Source organism: Onychostruthus taczanowskii, unplaced genomic scaffold (assembly GCF_017590055.1).
Source record: "Onychostruthus taczanowskii isolate IOZ18803 unplaced genomic scaffold, ASM1759005v1 scaffold6, whole genome shotgun sequence".
NCBI classification, from domain to species: domain Eukaryota; kingdom Metazoa; phylum Chordata; class Aves; order Passeriformes; family Passeridae; genus Onychostruthus; species Onychostruthus taczanowskii.
Window position 1 is genome coordinate 4609522 of NW_024503679.1, and position 17993 is coordinate 4627514.

Consider the following 17993-nt stretch of genomic DNA (forward strand, 5'->3'; position numbering starts at 1 on the left):
ACAGCAGCTTTTAAAGCCACAGCCAGCATTATCAGCACTGTGCCCAGCACATTATGATCTCCTGTCCAGAGTCCCAAGTAGTGTCTGATTGCTCACCAGGCAGATCTCTCCGGAGCCTGTCGAGGATGGGAGGACATAGTCTGAGGCACATGGATGTGATGCCCATGACCATAATTAGGATGCATTCTGTGAGGATGTGGAGGAGGCCGCTCATGCGCACGTCTAGAACAAAGACAGCCACAATTAACTTCACATACTTTTTAGTATGAAGAAACCAACACCCATAACCAAAATGTTACAACCAAGCTACTACAGTGCTTTTAAAATAAGAAACTGACCATGCAGTATTTTAATTTCTGCTTTAGACATAAGCTACAACCCAGATTTCATATTCAAAACCAGACCAGCTTCAGCTACAGAGACCTGCCCTTCACTTGGCAGTGATGACTGCAGAGACTGAGAAAGTGTTTAATCCCAACCTCAAAGGGCAGGTAGGAAAGGGAGGGCCACATGACAGTCATGCTCAGACACAATTCAGTGTCATTCACAGCTCTGCTGCAGATTATTTCTAGTAAAACTATACCAGCAAAAGTAATTAGGGGAAACTTAATACACTAATCAGAGGAGATTTCCCTTGAAACATGTTTGCATCATAGCTCAGGTAAACTGAGCACGCAGTTTTTATCCATGCCAGCTAGTACAGAACAACTATGGATTTGAAAAAAAAAAACTTAACTCCTGCTGACTGATTTCTGTTACTTTCCCACTTTACCACAGAAATAAATGGATTAGGATTTTTTTCCATTGCTTTCAATGCAGAAAGGATGGTTTATTATTCTACCTAAAAACTTGAATTTTACCAAAAGCTGTCTATGTTCTCCAGGTACAGTACCACCTTAAACTACCCGACAAAGCAGACCAGATATTTTGTAAATTTACATGTGTAAAGCGGCAAAAATGTACTTAACAGCAAACTATTCTAAGCACTCTAAAGTGACACTTCTTCAGAGAAATCTGTCAAGCATGTACAAATTATGCGAGAACTGTTCATTTTTTGAAGTGGTACAGACTAAGATGGGAATAGACCTATCAGCAGAACATACTCCTAGTCTCACCTCCTTTCAGTTTATCAAGTAACTATGGGGAAAAAATCTGGAAGAACACAAGTTAATTTAAAAAAAAACCAAACAAAACCATAGCAAAACAAGTTTCATAGTTTCATGAAACTTCATCATGTAGACTCATTTTCCCTAAACCGAGTCTTAATCTAAAAGAAACATCTTTAAAATGTAGAAACATCTTTATACATTGTAGAAACAATGTATAAATGTAAAACTCCTAGGCTGTCCATCCCACAATCTTTATGGATGGGTAATTAGACAAAAAATAAACAGAAAGTCCATATGTTCTACAGATGCACAGCACCTTGACATATGACAGGGAAAAGAGGACTCTAACCATTCTCTACTTCCAATCCTGAAAAGGTACTATATTTTTGGACAGGAAGGATACAAACTGGACTATTTTTCCTTACGTTATTTGTAGAAATGAACGATGAAACAACATGTTAAGAATACTTCAAGATTTCAGGACACGGAACTGAAGGAACTGCAAGTCTGCTGGCAGCCTCAACTCTATATTCAGTAACAGAGCAATACACATCAGCTTCTGGTTGTCAGAGTACAATCTGATTTCTAGGAGGCTGGGCCAAGACACCTATAAGATTGATTTTGCACATAGCTTGAATGAGAATTAGAGGTGTGAAAAGAAAAGACCAAGGGCAGAATAATTCCATACGTTACAAACCAAACCCTAAGAAGAGAACTATCACTGAGCAAACTGGCACTGTCTGACCAAGACTGGTGACTTCAGAGAGAATGTCAAGGAAGAACCTACTATCAACATTTGCCTACAATTCCCCTATACATGTTCATATTTCTATACAAATTTACTATGCTGCAAAATTGCCAATATTCACAACTCCAATCCCAAAATTACAAGAAAATGTTCAGATCTGATAAGATAGCTACCACAATTATTTTTTCCAAAAATGCTACCTTGCTGTCTCAGAGCCACTGGCTTCTCTGTCACATGTCATTTGTGGGCAGTTACTGCCTACAGATACTTAACCTCAAAAAACTGCCTCAAAAGCTGCAGTTAAAGCAGAATTCTCTTTAAGCATTAACTTCTAAAAGAGTTTCAAGTTAGTTATGAGTCAAATCTGTATAACAAAGTTAGGAACAACAAATAAAAGAGCTTATTCATGAAATTCTCTTAGATATTTAAACATGTTATCTGCAGAATTAAAACAAGCTCAGCTACTCTGTGAATATGAAGCCACTACTGACCTGATACTACTAGTATCAACTAATATCTGTTGATACTAGTATCAACAATCTAGTTAAGCAACAATAGTAGCATGTCTTAGTAGCTAACTTGAAACTGATCACATTCTCAGTCTCCTTCTCTTCTAAAGCAAAAGGCATTGTAAGGATACGTTGTAAGGATTGTAAGAATCTAACCTGAATTAAACCCAGTATATGATCCCTTATGATAATTTGTTAATTTTATTTTAAAGTCTTGCTTATATAAAAAGAATCTTAACTGCATCAATAAGGCAAAACATGCTGTCAAGAGACATTTGACCAGAGTTTATGATGTACTCTCTGGGCTGTGGAGCTTGAAAATGAATTCCTGCTTATTATCCAGAATAATGGGCAAGAGAAACAAACTCCCCTTATCTTCCATGTCCCCTCTGTGCCTTACCTGGACACACTATTGAGAGATGTAACAGAGCAGGGTCCATCCTAAAGCTCATGGGACTGTGACCATTTGTACAGACACCTCTTACCATGGTTCAACACTAACAGTCCCTAACCATGCAATTAATAGTTTGAGAGCCACACGCAACATTTTACAAACCTGAGGGAAATGAATTATATGTTTAGATATTGTTCTGAGTACATTTGTGACATACGTTGGGTGTTGCATCATCCTTCTTCTCTGGACCTCCATCCTCTGGATCACTTCATGAGGGTGCAGCCTCTGTGCTGGAGGTGCTGCTGCAGGGATGTGATGGGATATTGGCTGGTGTGTTGCAGGGAGATGCTGTGGTATTGGAGCAGCTGCATTGGCTAGGGGATGAGTTGGTGGTGGAGGTGGAACAGGATGAGAAGATGCATGAGAGGAGATTGAAGGATGAAAGGGATGCACTGGATGAGGGATAACATAATCCACTTGAGGTGGAGGTTGTGGCTGTGGAGGAGGATTTCCATGAGAGTGAGGACATGCAGAAGCTTGATGGTGAAGAGGTCTGGTCAAGGAAGCATCTGCAATGAAAATATAAGGTGCTTTTAATTCAGACAATTGCAGGTTTTGACTTAAATTTATTTTAAGAAGTATCTTCACACAGGTGTTTCAGTATTATTACATCGGTTTAAACAGTAGCAACTGTAGCATATGGGAATATGTGTTTATGTAACTTTTAAATAAAGTGATTCTAGAAATATAACCTGCATGAAATACGCATTTTCTGCAGCCAAAAGCATTCTGTTTTCCAATACTGGCAACAAGAAGAAAAAAAAAAATCAAAAAAAAAATCTGTGTAATACCAGCTGGAAAAGGTACATAGAAAAGTCTGGGTTGGAAGGGAATTCAAAGATCACCTTGTTTCAAGCCCCTGCCATGGACTGGGACACCTTCAACTAGACAAGGCTGCTCCAAGCCATGTCCAGCCTGGCCCTGAACAATTCCAGGGAAGGGGCAAACACAGCTTCTCTGGGCAAGCTGTGCCAGAGCCTCACCACCCTCACAGGGAGGAATTTCTTCCTTAAACCTGATCTAAATCTACTCTGTTCCAGTTGAAAGCCATTCCCCATGTCCTATCACCACATGCCCTTGTCAAAGGTCCCCCTTCAGCTCTGCTGGAACCACTTCAGGCACTGGGAGGTGCTATAAGGCCTCCCTAGAGCCTTCTCTTTGCCAGGTTGAACAATTCCAACTCTCTTAGCCTGTCCTTGGAGCAGAGATGCTCCAGCCCTCTGAGCACCTGCAGTACTCACAGGGAGAGTGCATGTAGTGGCGGCAGGACGAGAGCGAGGCCTGGGGCGGCGGCTGTGGCTGCGGCTGTGCCACGATGCCCGAGCCGTAGCCGTCGATGGCCAGCGCCTGGCTGGGCCCGGCGCCCGCCTGGTGCCCGTAGAGCGCCGTGCGCGATGAAGAGCCGGGACAGCACGGGTCAAAAGCCGACGTTCCGTGGAAAGCGCCGCTGCCGTGGCTTCTGATGCCACTGCTGCTCAAGTCTACTGGCAATGCCTGCTGCAGAAACAAACCAGCTTTTTTCAAGCCGCTCTTTAGACATTGAAAGCAGTCACATTCGAACATTAGATTTCAAAAACATACAAATAAATACTATCACAAGCAACTGGGATCCAAATTTTGAGGTTTTATGGCTTGACTCTGGAACGTTTTTTATTCTTATTCCTAAATTCATGAATCTGCTGAGAGACTAACTTCCTTACACTATATTCTGTAAAAACCAACCAAACAATCCCCCACCAAAAACCCCCACCACCCCCCAACCAAACTAAAAACCTCAACAAAAACCCCTGCAATTGATAAATAAGATTGATAATTCTGCATACTGTAACTTAGCACAGTACTGTCCTTTCTGATGACTGTATTGTTTTTCAGCTGTGATTTAATTACTAAGAAACAATGCTTTTAGAGGAGAAACTATTTTATACTTTTTATATACAGAACATTAGACTTGATATTTTTCTTCCCTCAAAGCAGCTCAATGATTTGCATTGCAAAACTGCTATGATGGACAGAATATTTCAAGGTAATTATGTCAGGCTTGCTATGCAGCCACTCATAGCCATGAAGAGGTCAGCTGTCAATGATTACTTGAAGGGCTATGTCTTTCCCTAAAATTTCAGGGTTTTGTGTTCACATATATTACAGCTCAATTTTTCCTTTTAGTTCCCTTCTATAACGCCTGATGCAGAGCAAGTGAGTAATTTATAATTCAGCATCCTTATCCTATTCTCTCCTATCTGGAACAACTTGAAATCCCAAGTCAGAAGGTGTGATTGTGAGTCACAAGGATTAAACATGCCTGCTCGTGGTAACTGGTGCCAGAACTGCTGCTTGCTCCACAGGGGGCAGGCACAGGAGGAGGCCTTTCCACAGGGCAGCTGGAGTCACTGAACGAAGGAGACAGCGGGACAGCTGGGTGAGGGTTGTGGTGGTGATGGTGGTGATGCTGGAAGTGGTGGCCATGCTGCTGGAAGCAGCTTGTATGTGGGTGTCCCAATGCATGATGAGTCTGTGAAGGTCCTCCACAAGGAGAATGCTGGGGGCAGCACGATGGTAGCCTTGGCATGGCCGGAGGGCCAGTTTCCAGTGTTGAATTAGATGCAGCTCTTCTTATTTCATCTTGAAGACAGTTAATATTGAAGTGAAAGAAATTAGTAAAGCTGATCACTGTAAAGCAGTGTCTTAAATAGAAACAAAACACCCTGTACCTCACAATTAAGTATTTAACCAATTGAAAACCACAGCTAGACTATAACAAAACAAACTAGATACAAAAAGCAGCGTTTAGCTATACCTGCCAAATGAACCTAAACTGAATGGGTCAGGTCGTCAGGCAACCACTGGAGGACATGAACTGACACTTGTCTTATTCTACAAATTTAAGGCACGTCACCAGCAGGGAAAGGAGGAAAAATTGTTCCTGTGGTCAATGTGCAGAGACCTCAAATTCCTGTGCAACTGTGATGTACCCAGGTTAATTGTCCCTCACCACACTTGCAGATAGGGCAGCTTTGTTTCAGTGATGTCATGAGTGCTCTCTGTATATACAGCTCTAAGCAGGTCTGTATAAATGTGCTCCCGGGGGTTATCCACAGCAGGAGATACATCCTTCACTTTCTCACAACACACATTGAAATAACACCTCTGTAACACACTGAAATGAGAGGCTTAATTCCAGTGAACTACATTCCACCTCCTCAAAAAGCAAGGATGTGGTTCATTACGTATAACCAAATCATTCCAACAGGCACAAGCAGAAGGCTCCAGCAAATTTCCTGTATTATTATGGAGAAATCCATGGTCTTTTTCAGATTCCTGTCTTCTCAGCTTACTACTGTTAGGTTCAGTACTACAACTTCACGTGGCATTTAATTTAGAGAACGCTGATTAACTTCCTCTACCGCCTTTGTACTCAGAGGCAACACAACAGCTCAAAGCTTATTCCGTACCTCCAGCTGAAGTGCCAGCAGTGCTGCCACTGGGGAGACTGGGAGTGGTCTCTGGTGCTGCAGAGGGCTGGCTGGTGGAGACACTGGCAGCTGCATCAGAGGCCTGCTCTGAGGTAGACGTACTGGAGCTGGTAGTGGAAGCAGAACTCACGGCCTGCGGCTCCACTCGAGCTGATGTGGTTGGCACAACTGTCGGCTCTGGTGAAATAAAAAAGCCTTCATGTTCTTTAACCTTTAAATGTTGCTGAGGTTTTTTTATTGTTGTTCCTGCTTTTGAACCATTTTACAAGGCATTCTCAATTCTGGCTCTGCCAGAAGCTAAGAAAGTCAGAACACAAAAACCTGACAGGCCTGTGTGTGAAAAGAAAATTAATCTTTTTTATTCTCTTGTGTTTAATCTACTCAAGTTTTAATAATTAACATAAAATCAATTGTCAACCAAATCTAACATTTAAGTTTTATTTACTGGATAAAAAAACCCTACTATAAAAGAGATTAAATTACTTCAGTACTTTATGATAAAAGCCCTTTCTGATATCCTCCATGAATCCACAGGCAAACCACTCCATGATTAAGTATTATCCTTATAACTTTCTACTGCCTATGAAGAACAGAAAAACTTTTAGACCACTCACCAAAAACAGCATAACATCTAAACCAGCAGTACTACTTTACAAACTCCAATCATTCCAGATGCATAGTACTACAGGCTTTAGCAAGATAAGCTTGGCTTCTAGTCTCAACACGTGCTAAAAGCAGATTATCAATATTTGAGACTTCTCTTAAAGGTACATACCTGTTCATATTACATATTGCAAAGCTAACAGTGAGCAATTTATCTTGGAAAACCAAAGCACTTGTTGAGTCTTGTCCCTTACCAGATAATTGTAAACAAGTTAAAATTTAAAACTATACTTGGTGGCATAATTAGAATTCAGTTTTGAAAAAGACTTTGATTATAAGTTTGAAATTTTTCTTAAGTAATGAAAGGCAATGACATGACTAAGAATATAAGATACCATAAAAGGGAAGATTATCAGAAACAGCTCAGGTTTTTTTAGTAAAAACATCTGCATGGATATCAGAGGGAAAAAAAAAAAGGCATCAAAAACTTCAAATACTTCTTTTACACAAAGTCTCAAAATAAAACATGAGTAGTTTTCAAGATTTCTCTCTATGTCTAGTAGGAGTATCAACAACTCAGTGAGCAAAGGAATAAATGTATCTTCTCTCTCATAAGTCTTCCAACTCATCACATTAAAAAAATATGACCTGATGTCTACATTTAAATTCCTCTTACTTTTAACATGGCCTTCCAATATACTAGTTTTATTTAAGGACAACGTTTTAGGTGAAATGTATTAATGTTTAAATTCAGAAAACAAGAGCAACTTTATAGAACATGGTACAGCCTACAAAGACAAGTGATGAGCCAGTGCTCAGGCCAGTGGCCACCCTGAGCTCCCTCAGGCTCTGCCACCAGCCCTTACAGACATTTCTGCTTCTCCCCTGCCCAAAACAATGAAAAACAGGGGGCTAGGTGCATTGTGAACTACTAGCTAAGAGAAACTGGATTTCTCACATTACTGCCCAGACATTAGCCCAGGAAGATAGAAGGAGAGAGGATCTTTATGCTTGGCTGGCTGGAATCAGCCAGCCAAGTTTTAAGACCAGTATCTTTGATGAAATAGGTAAAGTTGGGCTAAACTGCACAGCTGCCTTTTACAGTGTTAATTCAGAAGTCCAATCATTTAACACTAATTCATGTGTGAAGTTTGATGCCTAAACCCAAAAATAGCGTTCCTTAAATCCTGGAAGATTCATCTTAGGCATTTCCTCTAGAAGGCAGGAGAAACAGCCAGTCTTTAACACTTTAAATGTATTTTAAAAATAACTTGGTTCCTGAATACAAGACTAAATTCTATAATATGAATTTTAAGAGTAAAGTAAAGCAACAGAACCCTACACTGTACCCCTTCAACAACAGAGCTCCTGGGATATTTCACAGTAAATACCTAAAATAAAGAATCTGTACATCAACTCATCCTCTACCTTAAAAGCCACTAACCAAGCAAAATTATTCTCAAGCCTTTCTGACTCTCCATCCCACCCCAAAAACCACAACAACTTGAAGAATTTGATAGTGCACAATACTAAGCTTGCAATGCACTCAGGGACAGCACCAAAACAGGACAAAGCTTCTGTTCACAGTACAAATATCATGCACCAAAGAAATCCCCAAAACCATCACCATCTGCAAATACAAACGTGCAAAAACGTACATGAGCTTCAGTTTGTCTTTCTCCCAATTTTATGATAATTGGTAAGTTTTTCTTACAATCTTCAGCAGGAATAGACTTATTAAGTGTCAGCAGGTTTTAATGTTAGGAACCAATGAAAGGTTACAGCTTCAGAAACCTAACACACTTTACTAGTTTTGGGTTGGGCTTTTTTCTTTTTTTAAAAGTTATTTTTAGTTCATGGCCTGAAAGAACAGTCACTATTCCAAAGCATAGGCAATGATAGACTTTCCTTTTATAGTGTTGCATTGAAGTAAGTGCATATTTTTCAAGAAGTAGTTCCAACCTGTTCTCTAATTTCTGCCTGGTGAGTCAGCCCTCAGACACACACCCAAGGCAGCTTTGGAAGAAAAACTGTATCTTTAGATCTAAAAGACCCATTGAAAACAGCTAAATTCTAAATTTTGAAAGGAAGAGCAGAAGAGGATTTTCTGACAAACTTGGAAATCAGACATTCTCATAGAAGAGTGCTTTTTATCTGATGCCATTAACTCCAGTGCCTTTCCACTGCCCATCCTGCTCCTGAAGAGATCTCCCTGACAGTGCAACTCACCATCTTCATCCACGGTGAGGTCCACGACTTCGGCGGCGCTCTGCGTTCTCAGGGGCTGGATGACGGTGGAGACCCTGCTGCGGGAGCGCTGCTCCGGCGGCCGCGCGCCGTGCGAGCTGGAGCTGGGCCCCCAGTGCGAGCGCGAGTGTCCGAGCGCGGAGCGGGACCTGGACACAGGGAGCACCTCAGCTACTGGCCTGCACCTGGCCATCACTGAATTCTTCTCCTCCTGTCTGAGGAGCTACTCGGAGCTTTTTTATTATTAGAAAAGCATTTTATTACATTGAGATACGCCGTGACTCAACTTTCACCAAACACACTTACAAACACTATTGCAGCCTTTACCAGAGAACATAACAGCAAGTGCCCAGCATGGAGAGTTTAAAGGTCTTTAAGCCATGTACATGCAGCTATCTTCAAAAAAAAAAATTCACTGTGAAACCCTACAGCCATGGCCTGGCAGCAATTACAGCTGAAGTTGCTTTAGCTTTCTAAATAGTAACTGCAGAGTCTCCAAATCCTACACTACTCCTGTGCAGTCTGGAACAGCAGGTCTATAAACTATGATAGACCTATGAAGACAAAAATTTGTAAACTTTAAATACTTTTGCATGTTAACCTGTGACAGAGTACATGATAATCTGTATACTTCAAATTTACAAAATGTCACAACTGTGTAAATTCTCTGGACCTTTCCCTCTAATATTATTTTGCTCCCTCTCTTTGGAGAGCAAACACAGCTTTTTATGATACTTAAACTAAAATGCAATGTGGCTTGAGGACATCCTGAGCCTGTAACCATATCTAAGGAAAGGGATAGGTTTATTTCTGTATTATAACACCCATTCTGTTCAGTTTAGCCATGCAAACCCTAACACTCAAGACAATGATCGTTTGGGTTGTGTATCCTCTTTGAAGCATACAGTCTTTCATTAAGGGAATAGTATTTTTACAGTCTTGTATTTACCATTACACTCCCAAAAAAATTTGACTCTCCAATATTTACATCAATCAAGCAGCTCTTATTTTCCAGTTTGGAAAAACAATGTACTCAGACTTCAGAAATTCAGAAGAGGAAAATGTGAAGAAAAGGGAATGACTTCACTAAAAACAAACAAAACCCATTGCACATATCACCATGGAGCTACTGCTGTTTTGGCTATAGCACTGCAGAAGTTAAGGGAAGAAAGAATTAATTTTTTTAAGTTTTAAGACTATTACAGAAAACACATCTTATTGATGCTAGGAATATACAAAGCTGTTTATTTTTTGCAAGCATCTAGCTTTAAATAGGTTTGAATTTGAAGTTTTCTTCAAGAAACTCCACTTTAATAGATTCCGTAAAATCTGACAATATGGAACAAAACTTCCAGAGATTCTTGGAAGAACAGGAAAGCATATACAGCAGCAGCTTCAAAAAAGTAGGCTGCTTTCCTGAGAAATGCTCAGCTAATCCCTAGATAGTCAACTCAGCCTACACATGCTCTCTCTAGGATCTCACTGTGCAGCTTTGCTTCCCTCAAATTCTGCACATCAATCACACTAATACAGCCACCTCAGCAACTCCAGATTAGTTCAATTCTCAAGCTTTGGCAAAGCTGTGCTTGGGGTTTTTTGTCCTTAGTTTGTTTGGGGGTTTAGGATTGGAGTCTTTGGTTGTTACTTGGGTTTTGTTTGGTTTGGTTTGTTTTTTTAATCAAAAATGCATACTGTGCATTTTGGTTAGCAGTGACATTACCTTATGGGCTTTTAATGGCACAAAGCATTGTGACAAACCCAGAGACAAGCAAAACTTTATGAATATAAAGAGATACACATCACACCTGTAGTTTTCACCAACTGTGACAATCTCCACTTCACTGTCTGTTGAGGTAACATTTATTTCTTCGTTAGCAGTGACTTGGGGAGTGGACGATGCTTCAATCACCACAACATCTTCATCAATACTTCCTGATGAGGAAAAAGGAAGAAGAAAGTTTCTATATTTCATTTCTACTTCAATCACCAACTGTCATTATAAGAGATTGTTTTTCATAGATTTGAAATATATGTAGGCAGAGAATTCCATGGTGTATGTCAAAACCTTAGGTGCAACTGTCAAATACATGACCTAATTACTAAAGGGAGCAATTCTGCTGTAAATACTAAAGCAAAAAAAAGGAAGGAGACAGAAGACTGAGTGTGGGGTAGGTATGCAAGCTTGCAGAAGCATTGAAAGCAATTGCAGTGAATTTTATTATCTGTAACCTCAAAAAAATTCAGTCATTTAATACAAAAACAGAACAAACTTACAAGCTAGCAAAGCAGTAGCAGTTTATTAGTTAGCACTAATAGCTTTTTTAAAAAATAGCTTTAAAAAAAAAAACGTTTTTATAGGTATCAGTCTCAAGGCTAAATATTGACAACAGAAGACTAATGATCTACCAACTAGTTTATATTTAAAACAAAATTAATCCCTTGGCATTTACAAACACCTTTGTATCTAGACTTTTTGTGGCATTCACAATCTGTACTAGACAGAAGATAAAATTAGACTAAGAATGATAACAAACAGCAACCAAAATCCCACAAAAGAGACAAGTTTTCTTAGGAAACAACTTCCACTTCAGGAATAACAGTTACAGTTCCAGCCTAACAAGCAGCCACATGAAATACTTCTCTAGAGCTGCAACACTGTCAGTGACAAGTCTGAGCTATCTACAAGACTTAAACTGAGCTATGGACTATTCACTGAGCACAAAAGAACTAAAAAAACCCGAGCTGTATAGCTTAGAAATCACTAACTATCCTTTTGGTTTCTGCAAATTGCCTCAAGGAAGTGCTTGAAGAATTTGGTCTCATTCAAGTCAATGCTTCCATCCTGTATACACTGACTGTTCTCAGCTGCTTTACCCAATTATATGATAGGAAAGATTATTCATTTTTATTTTATCAGTTTTTCTGCTTCACAAAAAAACCCCAAACTGTATTACTTATTTTCCAACAGCCTTTGTTTCTGACCATACTTATCTCAGAAAGATTGCTGGCTGAAGATGTAAAGAGTGATGCTTCCAAATACTGATACTAACAAAACTAGCAATTGGAAGTAGTGTGGAACAAAATCAGTTCTCAAAATTTGCGTGAAAATTTTGGGGAAAACTGAAAATACTGCAAAGTCTAAAAAACAAAACGACATTCCAAAACTGAAAATACTAAAAGGCTAATTACTCAGAGTGAAAGGCAGCAGCTAAAGCCACCAGCACATGCAGAGGAATGTAAATATTGTGCCTACCAGGGCAAACAAGCAACAGCTTCCTTACACAGAATTATCTCAGTCAGTCACTAAACTTATCTGCTGTCAGACAAAACCACCCCAACAAGCAGCTGGGGAAAGGTCCCTGAGAAAAACCCCCAGCTCTTCCTTCCATCTTCCAAAGCTGCACTTCTCTGAAATACAGTAAGCTTGAGAGCACTCCTCAGAGTCCACACATCCTCAGGCTCAGTGTGTATTGAAATTTATGACAGGTGCAAAAGTAGATTTAGGCTTAAATATGATTTTGCTACTTCAGAAAACAAGTTCTCCTCAAGGACAGAATCATCTACCATGTAGATCTATACTGAAATTCACCCAGTGTGCACCCCTACTGAAATCCTGACACAAGCTTAGCTCATGAAAACCAAAGGGAATTCTTAACTGACTATCTACACAATTCAGATATCTTTCTCAATGTCCAAAAGCTCATTTTATTAAATTGGTTTTTTTAAGCACTTCTTTGGCTGGGAGGTGATTGTACCAACTACACAAATCAGACTGTAAAAAACATCAGGACTGGTACTGAATGAACAGGTTTTGTGATTTCCAAAATAACAAAATCTTTAGGAAGACAATCAAAGTTGCTCCAAGTAGGATACAGCATAGACATAGTTCAGACGCATGCAATTTCCTACTGTCCATGCTTCTAAAAACACCTTCCTAAGTCAAAAGCACAAACTGATGAAATTTTCATCCCATGAAGTACTTTCCTATACAAGAAACCAATATTTTCTTCAAAATTAAGCAGAAAAACAACTCCTCTAAACTATGTAAATATTTAATTGTTTTATACAGTCCACCATGATACAGTATAATTCACTTTTTTCTTTTAGCACATACCAGTCACTGGCCAGTCATCAGTCTGTAAAGACCTTCAAGCAAATTTTAAAGCATGAATACCTTGCACATCAATGGATCCCCTGAGTGACTGAAGCTGTAAGAAGCCAGCTAAATCTGGATAATTACAGAGTTAACTACACTATTCCTACAGCTCCTGAGGGTTATCTCTCCAAGAAGAGTCACTGGACTGCTGACAGCAAAACGGTTACACAGATGTAAGAGATGTATTTTGTGCTACTTTCAGAATCATACCTATGGCTACAAAACAAACAGAAAATCATCCTCCTGCAGGCACACATTATTTCTCTGTCATCTTCTGAATCACAGAACACATCAAGAAAATTATACTCTAGTTATTTGTGAGTAAATTAACCTTCGGGCCACCACCGAAAGACTCAGTCTGCATTTCAAGTGAGCTACATAAAAACAAAACTTCTCTTGAAAATCAGCAAGGATTTCAATAGTTTCCACTGAATTTGGGGTGTTTTTTTCCCTTCTCACGTCCATAAATAATATTCCATAGTGCACACAAGACACTAAATTTCAGTTTGCAAGTTTTGCATTTCCCATTCAGACCTTTCAATAGCCATTAGTAATTATGTTTTGCATGTGACTATTAATCAGAAACAATCAGTAACTTCTTCACATAAGTCTTTTTCCCTCTTTTAAAAGCCTTTTTTATGATGGAAACCTAATGCTCAGCTGGCCTAGGGGAAGGGATAAACTGCATATGCTTGAATCCAAATCTGAACATGTATAAAAATATAATCCTCCCTTAAAAATAAACACACTCTCATCCAGGCCTTACCTCACAAAACCAGTAAATCTGTCATAACAAAGTGCTTCTGTAAGCAGAATCTAGCTTTTATATTAAAGTAAATGTAACAGTGGACTCCGAAGTTCAATACTTAGGTCAGTAAATTACATATTTTTCCCTAGAAAGTTGTAAGATTACTTCACAACAGAAATTGCTATGTGCCAGTGATAGACCAACTTACTGCTTTAGAATCAAATACTTTAATAATCCACAAGTTGTAAGAAAGAGACTAAGCTTTGCACAGTATAACATGTATAATATACGTAATTATACTACTATTTAACTCTAAAAGACTATGGCTTAACTCCAAGATTAATTAATCATCATCCCAAGTATCCCACCAAGGGCATAAATAACACTGGTGTAATACCCAAATTTATGTTTGGCTGATTGTTGTCATTCTCAGAGGGTATTTTCACATCTGTTTTGCAATTAACATGGAGTTCAACCAGTCTGAATATTACATGTTAGATAACAAAAGCATTTTTCAATACACAATTTCAAATGAGACAGTCTGATCAACTCTTAAGTGAAACCAAAAGAGACTTAAAGTCAGCAGTCAAGTTCCAGTGAGAGAGAGGACTTGAATTCCAAGATTTCACTGGATCAGACCAAGAGCCCACTCAGGCACATGTTCTCTCTGCCAGCTGCAGCAAGCAAAACCACTGCGCAGTCAGAGTGGAAAATTCAGGCTACAAATTTGAACTAAAAGCTCTCATACCACCCAGCACCCACAACAATGTCACAGGTGTCAGAGCACACTTTCTTGTCCAGTCATTGCTCAGCTGTCAATAAGTGTGTTGAATCCCTTTTTGAATGTGGGACTATGTGCCCCAACAGCCACTTATGCTCGTGAATGAAGGATAATGACTTGGATAGTAATTCAGCATGAAATGAATAAAATAATATCCTGCTAGTATTAGAGAGTACTGTCTCCTTAACCTCTTCAATGTCTTGGAACTAAGTATGTCTGGCCACCCTGCTCTGAGCCTGTCAGCACAACACCACTGTATGAGGAGCCATCCTCTGTGACTGGGCTGGTCACATATTTGTGGCTTTGCTCTCGTTCTCAGGCTCTGAAGGTCCTGTGAACCAAGCAGGCAGCCCAAACAGATTTGTCCTTTCCCTCCCTAGATGTCTGAAGATTCCTGGGCGCCAGGATGATCACTCCCTTGCCCTGGTGGCCTTGAAGCTCCAGCAGGAGGCCAAACAGGTGCTGTTGATGAGTGTGCCACAGCGCAGGGGAGCTGACAGCACCCAGAGCACCGGCCAGAAAATCAGCAGCTACAAGCTCCAAGTGGGAACTTGGACTAGAAATGCGACCCCCTCCTGCTGTCACTGGTGGCAAGGGACACCTCTGTCATCTGCTCCTCTGAGGACTGAGTGAGTGACTTAAGTTCTTTTATATGGTTTTTGAGTCTAGATTATGATTGTTAGGTTGATAAAGCAAACCACATGCTAAGATTTGACCTGATCTGCAGAGGGTCCAGGTGATTAGAAATTTTAACTTTGTGGTAGTACAAATTTTGTATTATGCTACTTAGAGATTACAATGTATTACACTGGTTTTGCTTGTAGAAATCCAGTGCCATTCTACTCATAAAATCCTGCTAAGAAAAGAAATACTTAATTGTAACTAAGATTTAGTGCTGTCAACATTCTGGCAAGAACCTGCCTGTTCCCTTAGGGTTGTGTGACGACAAGTTTTTTTTGAACCTGAGATTTACTTGGAATATACTTTCCAATAGCTGTGCATGATGGGAAAAATTTTCCAAAGCACACAAATTGCTTAGGAGTCTGCACCCTGGTGGAAAAGACAGTCAACCACAGTTTAGGGGATTTTGTCCAACTATGAGCTGTACTAATTGAAACCTGTACCAACTGTTCTTAACCTTGCACTAAAACCAGTGCTATGGGCCATGCCACAACAAGCCAATTCTACAAATAGCACCTTTTCAGCACACAAAGCTGCAGCAGGGCTGAAGTGAATGCCACACTAACTTCTATTACTGTAGCTATTTAAAGCCCCAATTCACAGCAGATGGATATAGCAACACTGATTAATGTCCACTGCTCACAAAGCCAGGTGCTCCTTTCCTCACCACTTCTCAGTTCTTCTCAGGTAAGCAGTATGGTAAACAGGATACTTATACACTCCTTATCCACTAATGCTACTGAGATAAAAGGTTGGAATTATCAGCTGCATCAGCTGGTGTGAGAGAACGACTGCATGCATGTTTGTAGGAGGGATTAAGTAACTGAAAAATAATCAACTTTAACAACAGGCAGCTCACTTCCACTTAATACCTGTTTATCTTAAACCTGTTAAAATAATCAGAGCATGAAGCAGTATATGCTTAACGTTTTCACCAGCCTCTGGCTTGTAAAACATTGAATGTCTATATTCAATGTTTTTTTGGGAGACAGACAACAAATGTTAAAGAATCAAGATGACAGTAGTGAATAAACACTGTCTTATTATTCTAAGAGCTTTGAACAAAATTTGGAGCAGCTTCTCATCAGCATTTCATTCTAAGAAGAGAAAAACCTGTCTAGCATTAGTTGTTCAAAAATATAAAATAACATGTCAGACCCTGAAGGAATGGGAAGTTATTAGGTGAACAATCTGAACAATTTATGACAATGCAAAACTCTACACAGCTTGTTTTTTCTAACAACGCTTTGCCATTTTCCAGAGTTCTGCTTTATTGCCAAATCAGAGTATGTAAGGTTAAAAACTTGATCCAATTTAAGCTTTTGCTAGATTTCCCTCCACAGACTGCTCCAAAGGACAGCTACAATCCTTTAGATCCCAGGTTTACATTACAAAACAGGAGATCCAATAACAGCAAAAGCTGAATTTTGCCACCTTTCATAGGCTAAAGTGGAGGAGGATTATTTCTGATGGTGTGTACATAGGGTTAGAGAAAAGCTTCTGCACTATCTAAACAAAACACAGAATCAAAATTCATGTCTCCCAGCAAAAACACTGCTGCCCTCTGTTATTTTAACTGCAAGGCCAGTACTGCAATTGAAACCAACTGGTCAGCACTGCAATTAGAATATATACCCTAAGCACCTGCACCTTCAGCTGTAAGGATCACTGAACACACAGCTGGTTTTATGTTGGCCCCCTGTCTCCCCTGAATGAGCTGCAGCTGCCCATGCCAGACACAACGAGAACAATGCCTTCTATGGCACACAGTTGGTACAACATCATCATCCAGGCCCAGGTGTCAGGATGTACTGTTCACACTCTCACATTCCAAAAGCACAAGGCTCACAAGGTTTCACCAGAGGAGTAGCTTAAGCCCTAATAGAACAGGAGGACAAACCCCATCAAATGCTATTTGTTTTCTTGGTAAAGGTTTTGTTAAACAAACAATCCCACCCCCCCCACCCCCACATCTCCACTGATATGATTTTTCCAAAATTAGCCAAGTTCGTTTTATTAATTATAAGAACTCACTAAATACTTCTTTGGTTAAAAAGGTCCGTTACTTTAACGTCTTGCAACAATCAGAAAGAAATAATTTTCAGAACAGTCTAAACTAATTTAACTTACTAGTTCTTTAAATGTCCTGTATCTTTAGTTAAACATCAACATTCAAAGCAAAGAAATATTTTCTGCAATATCCTTAACAAGAATTGCTATTCAGTAGGCTACAAGACTAATCACATCACTTTGAAGTCTGCTTTTTAAAAAAAAATCAGTTATTACCACATCTTTTTTAAACTGCATTTTCTTTTCCAATTATTATTCTCCTCCTTTCCCAAGTCTGTCCTCTATATATGTCCCAGGCCTCATATTCTTAGCAGAAGTTATTTGTCCTTCAGCACACTGTAAATTCAGCAGATATGTGCCAATGTAGAGTAAAGAAATTTTCCCTGACATTAACAAGCTCGTGTAGCATTACTATGA

At 39.6% G+C, this 17993-nt stretch overlaps 1 protein-coding gene across 7 annotated transcripts in view; it reads right to left on the minus strand.

Moving 5' to 3' along the window:
* Positions 1 to 17993, minus strand: part of RNF111 (ring finger protein 111) — a 44960-nt gene that overhangs the window by 13513 nt on the left and 13454 nt on the right. For 5 of the 7 annotated variants that reach the window (XM_041418661.1, XM_041418660.1, XM_041418659.1 and 2 more), the window contains 7 exons: positions 10946 to 11072; positions 9123 to 9289; positions 6270 to 6467; positions 5120 to 5439; positions 4062 to 4317; positions 2978 to 3329; positions 97 to 222 (listed from right to left, as the gene is read on the minus strand). In XM_041418661.1, the coding sequence (XP_041274595.1) occupies positions 97 to 222; positions 2978 to 3329; positions 4062 to 4317; positions 5120 to 5439; positions 6270 to 6467; positions 9123 to 9289; positions 10946 to 11072 (1546 nt within the window). The remainder of the gene's footprint in view (positions 1 to 96; positions 223 to 2977; positions 3330 to 4061; positions 4318 to 5119; positions 5440 to 6269; positions 6468 to 9122; positions 9290 to 10945; positions 11073 to 17993) is intronic. The other 2 variants (XM_041418658.1, XM_041418656.1) reach the window with 1 other exon arrangement.